At 37.5% G+C, this 15572-nt stretch overlaps 1 protein-coding gene across 1 annotated transcript in view; it reads right to left on the bottom strand.

Annotated features, from left to right (window-relative positions):
• LOC140159195 (paladin-like) overlaps positions 1–15572 on the bottom strand; it is a 156209-nt gene that overhangs the window by 33957 nt on the left and 106680 nt on the right. The window contains 1 exon segment of the mRNA XM_072182584.1: positions 2233–2337. Within this exon segment, the coding sequence (XP_072038685.1) occupies positions 2233–2337 (105 nt within the window).

Below are 15572 nucleotides of genomic sequence, written 5' to 3'. Positions count from 1 at the left end.
GCCAATCGATGCTCCGTTCTTGAAATGTAAAGAATTTTACAAATTCAAATATCAATCTATGATCTTTTTATGTTTCAAGAACGGAGCAGTCAATTACCCAAATTCAAAAAGCATGTGATAGCTGTTGTATTCCTCAATCACATCAAAAATTTAGTTCTGTTTGGTGTGGGCATTAAAATATCAACAGATAAAGTTTCTGATGATCAATTCTTTCAGGGACACCAAGTAACTTATACCGGTCAGTCAGTGCAAGAGTGGGATGATCTTCACAATGGCCTTTGTAAGCAGCCTAATGTCCTAAATGGTAAACCTAAGTAAGCTTCATCAACTCTAGCATGTGTCCCCTATGGACCAAACCTAGGAAGGTAAACAAACAAACAAACAAACAGGCAAATTTTTTTGCAAATTGGCAAATTTTGACCTTTTTTCGTACAAAAAAAAGCATAAACACCTTTTTTTTCCGCTACACTCGCAAATTGGACCTTTTTTGACCTTAGGTAAATGTGGGGTGGCAACTCTCCCCACTGCCTACACAAACAAACAAACACCTGTAACTCAACTACACTGCAAAATAAAGTCTCTAACTCCTTACAAGGATATACAGAGACTACAAAGAAAAGCAAAGTACAAATTATTCAATGGTGTCCTAATATTAACCGTCAATACAAGTCAGCTTGAATACTTATAACAAATCTTGATTCTTCAGGGAACTGAATCTCTCTCCTGCTCTCTCTTACCACACTCCTTCTCTCCCACCTCTCTCTCGATCACCATAATTGCAATCATCTAAATAGCTGCTTTGACCAGAACATGTATATTGCAATTGAGTAGCAAAAATGCAAGTGTTATATGGTGCAGTAGTATATAAGCACTGAAATCAATTCTTCAATAATGATGTGCATTGGGCAATTCCCCTGTGGAAGATTTTGGAAATATCTTCCACAGGGGGCGTATGTTTTTCAAATGTAATTGGTCAGAGTTAATCATTTTGAAACCCATACTCCCCCTGTATTAGTATCATGGTTGTACATATATCTTCCACAACTGGAGTGAGTATTTCAAATGGAAGTTACCCAATTGTCTATTCTATTCAAAACTCACACTCCCTTTGTGGAAGACTTCAGCTAAATCTTCCACAGGGGTAGTGTGGATTTTAAATGGAATAGCCCATTTCAGCATGCTTCTACCGGGGTTTCTACTGAGTCCTGAGGGGGTGTTATAATATTTTTACACCAAAATTAGGGGGGTTATAGAATTGTTAAGGGCTGGTGACCCAAATTTTTTGTGCGCTGCGCTCACATTCTTTCAACTTAAAATCAAAATGTACACACAATTTTATGTGACAGGATCAAGGGGAATGAGTCGGATGTCGCTAATATTGTTTTTGAGATATTGGCAAAAACAGTGTTCAAATTCTTTTGTTTTATATTGTTTTCAGCCACTGATAAATTGCTCATAACTCGGTAACCAGATTTCCCTTCTTTACACTTACGATCAAAATTTTAACATGCTCCACACTTTCTGCACCTTCAATAAATTGTCGTCAGTCTGTGTAGGTGGAAGGGGGGTCACAAAAATTTTTGACCTGAGATAAAGGGGGGGTCGTTAAAAAAATATCCCACGATAGAGGAGTCATAAAAATATTTACTCGGGTCACCAACATATGCATGACCCCCCCCTTCCTAGAATATAGCATCCAAAGGGGTGAAGGTCTCCTTTTGGCCAGAATGAAGGTTGATTTCTCTTGAAAAGGTCTCCATTTGAACAATCTACACTGTTACAAAAAAAAAATCCTGGCCACTGGCCAGAATAAGACTTATAGTATCATCTGCATCAATTAATACCTTGCCCTCTATGCATAGATTTCTGCATCAGTGAAGATGTGATATGAAGATGGTCATACAAACACTTAAAGAACTAGATAAGATGCAGGGGATGGTACTCACCGGAGGTACTCAGTACAAATGGCTATAAGGGGACATTTTGTTTATGAAACATTTTTTACTTAAAAATAGCGTTTGTGGAATATGACCGCATTAAAGTGAAAAAAAACATGCTTATTAAGTTACTTTTTCAAAAATATGGGCATAAATGTTTTAATTCAAACAAATAAAATTAGAAAAGGAAAGAAAACTAGTTGCTATATTCAAATGTTCTCTTCACATTCAGGGATGCTGTGTATTTTTTCTTTGAGTGGTACCCATGTTATCATGGTTACCATCATCATCTTACCAAGATAATATAGTCCTCCTTGATGCTGTCCAGCTGATCTTTGTATTCCGTAATCTGTTTCCTGATGTTGCCCATCTTATCGCATTTATTTATCAACACATCGACCTGCATAACAGAGCAAAATAGTAAGACACATACTAATTATTATTATTTATATCAGGCTTTTGAGCGATACAATAAAACTGTATATTGTACAATATTTTCAAAATACCCGGATGCAATACAATATTTCTTGAATATTGTACGCGTATCGCGTACGCGTCTCGCGTTACCATGGTGACGGCACCAACACGTGTCATGATACAACAGCACAACAATACACAACAGACATCGTAACGGCTCACAGGAGATTTCGTACTGTATAAACAAGTAAAATCACAAACTTAATTCGCGGCAATTCTGGATGATGATAACCTTAGGAAATATAATCCACATTGTCCACATCTACAAAATACATTATAGGGCCTATAATTATTCCAAAATTGTCTTTGGAGAGTAAAGAGCAGAAAACAAGAAGGTCAATAAACATTACAATATACATTGGTTAAACCCAGTGGCTAGGTAAGCTTAAATTTTCATATTACCGCATAGCAAAAGCCTGATATAAATAATAATAATAATATTGAATGGCTTATTTTAGTGTGATACAAGAATATATTGCACTCGATAGAAAAATATTGCACTTTCGTCTTCGACTCGTGCAATATTTTTCCATCTCGTGCAATATATTCTTGTATCACACTCAAAGCCATTCAATATTATATAAATACTTCCCGTAATTTCCAGGGCTATGTTTAACTCTCTCCATGTGAGTGTTGACTGCAGACGACAAGTTTCTTTTTTTTAATTAAAAAATGTCAGAATTTTAAATTGTCATGACCATATTTAGAATCAGCATGAAAAATGCATTAAAATGAGTACAAACAAGCCAAGTATTGGTTCAGTGGTTCTTGGGATAGCTCCTGATATTTTGGAAAATATTACAAAACTTGGACTTTTGATGTTGAAGCCTATCGCTAGCACACTAGACTTGTTGAGACTCATTTTAAAGCCGTTATTAAGGTGGTACTACACCTCTTGATAAATTTGTGACTGTTTTTGCATTTTTTCTCAAAGAATAATAACACACTGGTAATAAAAGTTATGTAGGCCTATTTCATAGGGGCAAGGAATCCAGTTACTTATACACTGGAATTTCAGTGACTCAAGACAAGCGCGGGTATATGTTATTTATTTATTTATTTATTTATTTATTTATTTATTATGCTTCATCACTGGCTATACAATTACAAAGATAAATATATTATATAAATATTGCACATACTAATAATCAAGACAAAGTAAAGAATAAAATGCCAGCGAAAAGAATGGGACAAACAGGTGCAAAATCACCTCTAGGACCATCCCACCTTTCGATTTTTGAAAACAAATTGGAAAAAAAAAACCATCACAGCCCCATCCCAATTAAATAAGCCTGCAATTCGAGCATCTGCAGTAAGAGCTCCAAGAGCATATTATCAAAGAACAAAAATTTTGAGTAAAATGAGAATTAAAAATTCAACCACCCGGATTTGAAGGAAGAAAAGGAACCGACTGTCCTTGTAGACAAAGGCAGCTGATTCCAAAGCTGCACAATGCGATTAAAATAAAAAGTCATGTGCGCTTCGGTTTTGCAATGTTGAATTTTGAGTTTAAATGGATCGGAAGATAATCTAGTGGTGGGATGGTCCTTCCCATTCCCTTGGCTGAATTTAACATAATTATTGACATTAATATCATAGTGACCCTCCCTACATCTGTAAAAAAACAAGAGATCACTTTTGTCTCTCCTGAGAGTAAGGATATGATAAGAAAAGAGGTACCGCTAGAATGTACCTCATTTCTTAACATATTTAATGAACCACTTGTCTTGAATCACTGAAATTTCAGTGAAGTAATTTGATTCCTTGCCCCTACAATATACATAACTTTTGTTACCAGTGTGTAGTTATTTTTTGAGAACAATGCAAAATTAGTCACAAAATTTATCAGGGGGTGTAGTACCACCTTAATGTTTTGTTTTGTTTTGATTAATGTACAATCTTTTAAACTGAGTTTGGTCCAATTTTGTTCAAACCCCAATTTTTTTATTATTACCATAAAAACTTTCCATATACAGTTTTACAAATAATATTGTATATTTGGCAAAGAATAACCCAATTAAAATTTGATTGAAATCGGCTTGAATGCATTTTTATGCTGATTCCAAATACGATCATATGGAATTGAATATTTTGATATTTTAAACAAAATAATAATCATTTTGAGTAGCTGTTGACAATCTGTTCGTATGGTTTGTTATCAATACATCCATGCACCTGTTTTCAATAAACCGGAACAAATAGGACACATGTATTAATTGAGGCTAATTAGCTATAGCAGAATTAATTAGTCTATGAGATAGCTCATAAGCATCTTCAGACACTATGATCCTGCATAATGACTGCAGACTGCTCAGTGCCAGAAGTGTGTGCAATATCTGCCCTGTGAACATATGGCAATTTACACACAGTATTGTACCCGGGGGATCAGGGGCTGTGCAATAATTATGAGCCCTGGGGGAGGGTAAAATTGGGGGGGGGGCAAGAAATTTTGGCGAGCCGGAAGGGGGGGGGCAAGCAATTTTTTGCCAGGCGGGGGGGGGCAGCGATTTTTGGCACACATTCATGGGGCGTCTTTTTAATAAAACGCTTTAAAATGGCTTAGGAAAACAGTACGGAAACACTTAAATATGCAAATTTTCCTGCTTGCTGCTCGCAACATACATCTAGACCATTTAAGGTTTGCAAATTGGGATACCAAAAATTGGCATGTTCAAAGGGGGGGCAAAGATTTTTGGCGGACCGAGAGGGGGCAAGCGATTTTTGGCGGGCGAGGGGGGGCAGCGTTTTTTGGCGAGCCGTTTGAAATTTTACCCCGGGGAAAATAATTATTGCACAGCCCCTCACTCATATATGAAAGTTGTAAGCATCCGCGTGAAAGAAAACACGGATTTAGTGTTGTTTTGAAAAGCAAAACGAGGATCCGCGCGGATCCGCGATTAGGGTCTCAAAACACTCATTTTACTAAAAGAAGGGGTGTTTTTTTTAAGGATGATCCTCGTTTAGGGTAGTTTTTCTAAAATTACCCAATTAACGGACATTAGTGGTAACATATTTAATCAAGTTATTCAGCACAAAAGAGTGGTTTCTGAGCAATTTTACCAACCAAATTTTTAAAAAATCGGAGCCGACTTCAACAGCGCCAATTTTAAGCTTACCGATATCATCACTGTCACTGAATGGCACTCTACCGACACACGCAATGAATAAGGGCAAATTTCAAACCAATTCCTCACTTACGGTGTCCTTGTTTAGGGGTAAATTTCAAACAAATTCCTCGCTTAGGGTGTTTTTATTTGAGTAAAATCCTTGTTTAGGGTTAGTTTGAAAAATTTTCGACATCCTAGCTTAGGGTCATTTTGTAAAGTCAATTCACACGGATGTTTACAACTTTTATACATGAGTGCCCCCCCCCCCGGGTATTGTACTCATCTACACATGGAAGATACATGGCAGCTATTGCACTTACACACTTCTGGCACTGAGCAGTCATTATAAGCGTTTAGTCAATATGCTCATCTGTCAGTACACATACAGTTCTTTAACCCCAATATAGTTCTACATGTATGGAATGATTTTTACCCGCGGGTGTCACTGCCATTGTGGCCTATACACCATCCGCGATAATGAAAACGCGTAAAAAGGGTCGTTTTTCATGGGTAGGCACGATACGCGCGTATCGCGTTTAGGGTGTCAAAATCATGAAAAATTGGAAAAAGGGTAGCAAAATTGCAATTTCTAAATCGCGGAAATGAAATTTAGGGTATGAAATTTGATGTTAGGAATGAAATCCCTGTTTAGGGTGTCGTTTTAGCCAAGGGTTAAATCCTTGTTTAGGGTGCTTTTCAAAAGCTGATTATCGCGGATGGGAGTGACACCCCCGGGGATTTTTAAGTGTGTTGGGTATAGGCCTGGCATTTTCGGGTAATTTTGTACCCGGGTACCCTTAATTTTGAGTGGGAACTTGGCACCAAATACCAAAATTTTTTTAATTTCGGTACCGGGAGGTATTTCCTACCGGGTAATGTAATCTCGGTAGGGTACCCGTTTACCCGACCGAAAATGCCAGCCTTAGTTGGGTACAAACACTCATACTACACAACTTGAAGTCAAATTTTGATCCATACTTGGTGAATTAGACAATAATAACTGTGTCCTATATTTTTTGAGGTCACTGTGGCCTGTGGGAAATCGGAGGGGATTTGTTTTGGGCCAAGGTAATTTTTCAAGGGAGCGCAAGCTCCTGAGAAAAAATACTGAGGCAAAACACAAACACCAACAATTTCATGCAATGACTGTAAAACAGACAGGGCAAAGTTATTATTGTCATTCATTACTGCCACTTTACAAATTTGGTTCATGAAAATAACACAATAATATTGTTAGCTTAAAAAAGACTATTGAAAATGAAAAAATAAATAAACAAACAAATAAATAAATAAATGAATAAAAATAATCATGTTACAGGAGTGTTGAATATATCATATACAAAGTGTAGCAGTATTATTATTTTGTGTCATTTTGAGTAAATCAAAGACTATGAGAAATCAGCTGATGATAAAAATTTATTATTTGAAGGATAATCTTTTCTTGCAAAATGATATCTGATCTATATAGAATAAAAAACCCTTTAAAAAGGGATGTACCGGGACAGGAATGATTTATTGTGAAGATTATATAACAAAAAGTAGATCACAGTGATTCCTTTACAATGTACCCATTGCCAATAACTCATCCAAGTTTGTGCCATCAATTCACCTACACCTTTTATAACATTCCAGAAATATTTGTTTTATTGTATTTTCTTTTTTAAATATAAATATACAGTAAAAATAATTTTTAAGTGTAAAGATTGTGGTTGTTTGAACATTTTGAGCCAAGTTCCATTTGTTGCTATTCTTTCAACATCAGTCTTTTTAAATTTGAAAAAAGATGGAATAGATTCCAAATATTTGGTACCAAATGTGATCCCTTCTACATCCTCAAGAATTTCGGAAGCTAATTCATTGGCGATTTTGCCCAATAGTTTATGTTACACTCTGTTTTGTATTCTCTCTCACACTATACTTACGTCAAAACTGTCTATATAGTATAATTGTGATTGCACAAATGAAATTTGTAAAAGCAAACAACATTCGCATCTTTTAGTATAGATTAATTCATAACAATCTGGTTTGAAAATTTAAACACACAGAATGTTAAACACTATATCAAGAATAATTATTTTTGGAATATATAAACAACAAATATATTTTTTTAGGCCTACACATACTGAAACCCAATGCTATTGTATTAATTTTGTTTATAGCATGGTTAAAGACTAGTGATATATACGTAGGAACATAATTAGTTACATCTGCACCAAAGCTACATTTTACTGATTTCTGATTTTCTGTATATCATCATAATATTATAGACAAAAATATATGAAGTTAATCAACTTATCCAAAAGAAGGTAATTGTTTATCATGTGTGCAAATAGCTTTTGATACCAGACTTTTGATTAAGGGCATAACATACACCCTCTTCTATCCTAACATATTATTATTATCATGTGAAACTCCTAAATGTAGAACCAATTGTCCTGCCAATTATTCTCTATCTCCCACCAACTGCCAATTAATTTTCATGTGTAAGTTTTCTGGAATAGATGTGTAATGACATCAAAACATTTTCATTAACCTATAGCAAGATCGCTGCTAGATAACCTTGACCCTGCTTGTAAAGCACTATGACATGATGACCACACACTGACACATTTACTGAGTATTTTATTGTCCCCTGCACTTTATACTCTATAAGGTCAATGTGCATGGTAAGAGGACCAGCGAATTTGCCCAATTTTCAATTTAGAAAGAAAGTTCTAAAATATATACTGATTTTACCTTAGTCATGCAAAATCAACACAAAACTTCTGCTTTCTTCACACACCAATTTTGGTATTTCTATTTGCTATGACAACTTGATCATTTTTTGACAATATTTTCTGTTTTATTCATAAATTATCAAATAGAAAGTTAGAAACAACAACAAATTTGATCCAATTAATAAGTACCGTGGCCAGCTGGCCACGGTACAAAAAGGTACTTAGTAAAAGAAGCACTTTTGGTTTTTCACAACTTAAATCAGATTTTCTGGCCAAATATGAACATATTTGAGATATTTTCATATATCACATAGCATAGTTATATCCGCACCAGTATGAGTATCTAACACAATAACCTTCACTAGATATCTTTAAGGTTACACAAAGAGATGTATAAAAACGTATAAAAGACGTATAAAGTTGTTCTCTAAAACAGAGTTTTCTTAGTAATCAAATATCGCAGCAAGTGAAATGTCGGTGCATTGGATGTAGCTTAACATTTTTCTTGTGTGTTTATACAAAATTTTAGAATAAATTTGAAAATCCTTCGTTTAAAGCCGTTTTACGCACCATGTTCACAAGATGAAAAACACGTTCCATGACGTTTTTTTCAAATATGCGCCCGTATAAAACCACGCCCGAGTGATTGTTTTCTTCTTTTTGTATTGTAATACAAATCGATTAAAGAAATAATGTTGCCATGGGGAAGAACCAAATACAGTACCGATTAAATTTTAAAAGCCCGTTTTTGAGGAATATTTTCGAGAATCTTGCCTGAGAAAAAACTGTTTTGTGAAATTATCGATATCTTGATTACGGGACGTTAATTTAGACATCTGAATACCTACATTATTTCTCAACATTCTGCCAATTGCTATCTCGTTTGATTTTCACTCCAAATTGAAGCTAGTATTGCAAAAACGAAGTTTTTCCTCCATCAGTTCGTTCAAAATTTCAGCTCCGACATGCGTGTTTATTCTAAGAGCCATTGTGCGGACGCGATTGTAATCACGTAATTGCATCCAATTATAGTTATATATCCGCTTTGAGAACAAGCAATTGCGTAAGTTGATGTATGGCCGAGTGGTTAGAGCGTTGGACTGGGAATCTGTTATGAACCATTTTTGTGGGTTCGAGTCCCTGTGTGGCTGAATTTTCTTTTTTTTCTCTTTTCTCATTTTACCTCCTTTCTTTCCTCTTTTCTTTCTCCTTTTCTTTTTACATTTCTTTTTTTTTCTTTTCATTTCTTTCTTTCTTTTTCGTTCTTTTTCTTTCTCTCTCTTTCTTTCTCTTTTTCACTACCGTATTATTTATTCTTTCTTGCTCCTTTCGTTTTCGTTTTATTTGATTGATTCGCTGACTGCAGTGAATCATGATTGATTGTTTTTCACTTTATATAATTCAGAAATTTGTAGGCCTGTTAAGTCTGTCTTGTTGAATATTCTTCCCAAAGTCATTCTTCGATTTGCAAACAATTGCTTTTTGATATTGTTGTTAATGTTATTGTTGTACCCTATTACATTGTAATCAGGGGGATAGCAGCATTGATTTATTTCATCAAAGATACTAGCAAGGCTATAAATTCAAAATCAACACATTTCCCAGGGTGTAGCTTGACGAAGTGCCCCCAATCAATTTTAAAATGTATAAAATCCTTATGAAAACGGCTTGTGCCCCCCCCGGCATCCGACCCGGCATGCCGCCCCTCATGACACCCCACCCCCACTCACGAGCTCCGGGCACGAGCTAAGCCAAGTTTCATAGCCTTTTCATGTCTTGACTGTGAATCGCTATTCTATTGTAAGTAGGCCTACGTGTCGGTATGTGTACGCTTGTTCAGTTGTTCATTTTCTGCATGGCTGTTTCTGTTATGAACTTACGCCCCTCTGAAATCAAGCGCATGAAAAACTCCCGGCTAACCTTAATGCAACTCAAGGGATTTGTTATGTTCAATTCGCTGTATTATTCACATGGCAAAAGGCATTCATTCATTCATTTTATGCATGCTAGTTGACCATGACTTATGGGTGTTGCCTTATGGATGCATGCTAGTTGACCATGACTTATGGGTGTTGCCTTATGGATGCATGCTAGTTGACCATGACTTATGGGTGTTGCCTTATGGATGCATGCTAGTTGACCATGACTTATGGGTGTTGCCTTATGGATGCATGCTAGTTGACCATGACTTATGGGTGTTGCCTTATGGATGCATGCTAGTTGACCATGACTTATGGGTGTTGCCTTATGGGCACATACTAGTTGACCATGATTTATGGGTGTTGCCTTATGGGTGCATGGTAGTTGACCATGACTTATGGGTGTTGCCTTATGGATGCATGCTAGTTGACCACGACTTATGGGTGTTGCCTTATGGGCACATACTAGTTGACCATGATTTATGGGTGTTGCCTTATGGGTGCATGCTAGTTGACCATGACTTATGGGTGTTGCCTTATAGATGCATGCTAGTTGACCATGACTTATGGGTGTTGCCTTATGGATGCATGCTAGTTGACCATGACTTATGGGTGTTGCCTTATGGATGCATGCTAGTTGACCATGACTTATGGGTGTTGCCTTATGGATGCATGCTAGTTGACCATGACTTATGGGTGTTGCCTTATGGATGCATGCTAGTTGACCATAACTTATGGGTGTTGCCTTATGGATGCATGGTAGTTGAGCATGACTTATGGGTGTTGCCTATATGGATGCATGCTAGCCCGGCTAGTTGACCATGACTTATGGGTGTTGCCTTATGGATGCATGGTAGTTGACCATGACTTATGGGTGTTGCCTATATGGATGCATGCTAGCCCGGCTAGTTGACCATGACTTATGGGTGTTGCCTTATGGATGCATGCTAGGTGACCATGACTTATGGGTGTTGCCTTATAGATGCATGGTAGTTGACCATGACTTATGGGTGTTGCCTTATGGATGCATGCTAGTTGATCATGACTTATGGGTGTTGCCTTATGGATGCATGGTAGTTGACCATGACTTATGGGTGTTGCCTATATGGATGCATGCTAGCCCGGCTAGTTGACCATGACTTATGGGTGTTGCCTAATATGGATGCATGCTAGGTGACCATGACTTATGGGTGTTGCCTTATAGATGCATGGTAGTTGACCATGACTTATGGGTGTTGCCTTATGGATGCATGCTAGTTGATCATGACTTATGGGTGTTGCCTTATGGGCACATACTAGTTGACCATGATTTATGGGTGTTGCCTTATAGATGCATGGTAGTTGACCATGACTTATGGGTGTTGCCTTATGGATGCATGCTAGTTGATCATGACTTATGGGTGTTGCCTTATGGGCACATACTAGTTGACCATGATTTATGGGTGTTGCCTTATGGGTGCATGGTAGTTGACCATGACTTATGGGTGTTGCCTTATGGATGCATGCTAGTTGACCACGACTTATGGGTGTTGCCTTATGGGCACATACTAGTTGACCATGATTTATGGGTGTTGCCTTATGGGTGCATGCTAGTTGACCATGACTTATGGGTGTTGCCTTATGGATGCATGCTAGTTGACCATGACTTATGGGTGTTGCCTTATGGATGCATGCTAGTTGACCATGACTTATGGGTGTTGCCTTATGGGTGCATGCTAGTTGACCATGACTTATGGGTGTTGCCTTATGGATGCATGCTAGATATCCATGACTTATGGGTGTTGCCTTATGGGTACATGCTAGGTGACCATGACTTACGGATGCATGCTAGCCAGGGGCGGCGCTAGGAATTTTAAAAATCCAGGGGGGGGGGGCATTGAGGGTGAATTTCAAGAGGGGGGCAAAATCAACAAATTTTGCACAAAATTACTGCAAAAGGTGAAATTTTGGGTTTTTACTGGGGGGCAAGAGTTCTGACTGGGACACCCCCCGTGGCACTGCCCACTGATATTGACCACGATTTATGGGTGTTGCCTTATGGGTGCATGGTAGTTGACCATGACATATGGGTGTTGCCTTATGGACGCATGCTACTTCGCATTTCACATAGCCAATTTTGAAAAAAAAAAAAATTGAAACCTGGTGTCTGCAGTCAACAACCGTGTGGAGACTTAATAAATTCACCCTCCATTGTACTCTGTTACATCACCCAGTCTGATGATCATGATCACCTTCAACAACCCAAACCGATACAGAGAAGGTTACATTTTAATTAAATTCTATCTTGTTGCCTAGAGCCTGCAGGTGATATTTCCTTTATTTGTACAAGCTCAATAACAATGTTTTAGGTATAAGCTATAGCTTGAGAAACAAATAACATTAGGGTAAACATTTTTGATAGGTGTTACTGCATGTTATGTGGCAAGAAACACAGCATCAAACAAGGAAGGGAAGAAGAAAGGAAGGAAAGAGAAAGAAAGAAAGAAAGAAAGAAAGAAAGAAAAGAAGGAAAAAAGAAAGAGAAAGAAAGAAAGAAAGAAAGAAAGAAAGAAAGAAAGAAAGAAAGAAAGAAAGAAAGAAAGAAAGAAAGAAAGAAAGAAAGAAAGAAAGAAAGAAAGAAAGAAAGAAAGAAAGAAAGCGAAAGAAAGAAAGAAAGAAAGAAAGAAAGAAAGAGAAAGGAAGAAAGAAAGAAAGAAAGAAGCAAGAAAGAAAAAAAAATCAAAAAAAGACAAAAAGAAAGAAAAACATTAAATAAAAGACAAAAAGAAAGATAGAAGAATACTTTATTCTTTCAAAATACCTAATGGTCAATATAATATTACGCAGGTCACAGCAGAAACAGGGCCATTCAAGTTAAAATCCATACACCCCTATGGAAGACATGAACTTAATCTCCCACACAGGGGGTGTAGATTTCAAATGGAGTCCTCTATACTATTCATGTAACTCCATTTGAAATTCACACTCCCTGTGTGAGAGATTAAGGTCATGTCTTCCATAGGGGGGAGGGTGGATTTCAACTGGAATAACCCATTACATATTGACCCTTGCATGCAAAATGAAAGTTAGAGCTTTTTACGTTAATATACACATACAATCGTCTTGTTTTCAACCAACAATATTCTTCTTCAATACTATGCAATACTATAAGATAGATACATGGAACAAAATAGCCAATAATTGCACGTATTACCATGGCAACCAGAAAAAAAGGTCACTTTTACCCAAACTGATTTAATCATATCCATGGACACTGGGATTTATAATATAATTGCCAAAGAAAATACTATAACAAATAATTATTTACAGTCATGTGTATAATAAAGCTGATATTATGTGATGCTATTAGGGTTTCGAAATGAAAATTTTGTTACATTGCAGCATGCATGTTCCTTGTATAGTATAGCGGAGTGGCCACATAGTGATATTTAGGGTGTAATGCAACATTTTGTGATTAATATTCTAATGGTTTCAGTGCAGAATTCATATAAACAAAGATAACTCGCACTGTCTTTATGTGCACAGTTGTTGTTGTTTACCTATGCACGATCCTGGAACCCGGGGGGTCACTCCAATTGTGGCCTGTACACCATCCATGATAATAAAAAGCAGCGTAAAAAGGGTAGTTTTTTGGATTGGCACGATACACGCGTATCGTGTTTAGGGTGTCAAAAACATGAAAAATTGGACAAAAGGGTAGCAAAATTGCAATGGCTAATAGATGAAATTTAGGGCATGAAATCTGATGCAAGGAACAAAATCCCTGTTTAGGGTGTGAAAACAGGCGAGGTTTAGCCCAGGGTTAAATCCTTGTTTAGGGTGCTTTTCAAAAGTTGATTATCGCGGATGGTGTACAGGCCACAATGGGAGTGACCCCCCGGGCCTGGAACCTAGGATTGATTGCAGATATCAAAACCCCATCTCTTTTCGAATGGCTCTGACACTTTACATACACAGGATTTGACTCTTCCTGTACACAGGACCAACGGCTTTATGTGACTTCCGAACCACAGGACGTCCTCAAACTACCTATATCTGCACTTGCTTCGTGCTTAAGCTGAGACTAGTAGTAAATTTACTAGTCTCAGGCTTAAGGCAGTGTATGGGGGTGAGAAGAAATTCTACAATTTTTATTTTGTAAAGTAACTGAACAATTACAGGATTTCTGACCTTATAGGAACATTTTGGGAGGCGAAGAAAATTCTCACCTAAAGCAAGCCCAAGGCTCAAATCCTCCCGGCCGACACCGCAAAGCCTTAACCGCTCGGCCATCTCACCCTCGTACATTTATGAACAGACTCTGATCTTTTCATTTTACCCTGCTGTCTATAGCTTTTTTTCTTTTTTTTGATATGAGTTGAGATATTTGGGTTGAAAAATTCATTTCTTGTGATTTCTTACCAATTTTTACCCCAAAAGTACATATATTTAACCACAAAGTATGGGGGTTTTACCAATATTATGCTTTTTAATCATCCACAGATGATTTGAAGAACTGTTATCGCCTGCGGGTGAAGGAAAGGGAGAAAGATGAGAGAAGGGGAGGGGTCAGTGCCTGGGTGCAGCACTCATGTATAAATAACCGAGGACAGACAAACCCGATTTCAATTGCTACACTGTGGACCTACCCCACACACACCCAACATATCCTTATCCAACGATCCACCCTCCTCCCAGTTGGACCACTTTTAAATGCATTTTACATTTTTTGCATTGTCCTGGTTATATCCAGCAACCGTGGATGTGTCCAAATTTGTGATGTGTATATTCACATGTAGGTCCACATTTGAAGGTAATTACAAACGCACCCCTACACGTCTTACACACCTACATACCCACCCCCACACAAAAATCCAGGAGCATAAAAACTACCTTTAGCGAGGATGGTTCATAAAAAGCAGCACTCTTCCTATTAAATCGATCATTAGCGTGGACCCATTGTCTAGGAAAAAAAAAAGACACCCCATTCCATGTTTTCGTTTGCACACATGTTTATAACTTTTATATCGAGTGCTCCCCCGGAATCTATGTTTGCCTAATATGTTCTGAAGACTCAAGACTCTCTAAATATATGGCCATATGTTTCATTCACACAATCTCAACTTGCTCTTGTTACAAGGACTTCATTTGCTTGTCTTTTTCATAGGCTATGAAACCGGCCTAGCGGTACTCAGGCCCAAAAAATTTGGGTGCGGGAGCTCTGATAGCCTTCTAATTCTCTTCAGCCCCCTCAATAGTTCCAAGTGCAGTAAAAAAATGTTTTTGATCTATTTTTATCCAAATTTTTCGACTCCATGGCAACAGGTCATCAACAAAATTGGGTTTTGTCAGCCCCATCAGGGGTCGCATTCTTGCACACCTGCACGTCCTGGGACCCCTTACTTTTTCGTTTTGGACAGTTTGGTCCCCTTAAAT

This window comes from Amphiura filiformis, chromosome 8 (genome assembly GCF_039555335.1).
Source record: "Amphiura filiformis chromosome 8, Afil_fr2py, whole genome shotgun sequence".
Classification (NCBI taxonomy): domain Eukaryota; kingdom Metazoa; phylum Echinodermata; class Ophiuroidea; order Amphilepidida; family Amphiuridae; genus Amphiura; species Amphiura filiformis.
Note: the sequence above shows the minus strand (reverse complement) of the source record. Positions and strands in the feature narration are given on the sequence as shown.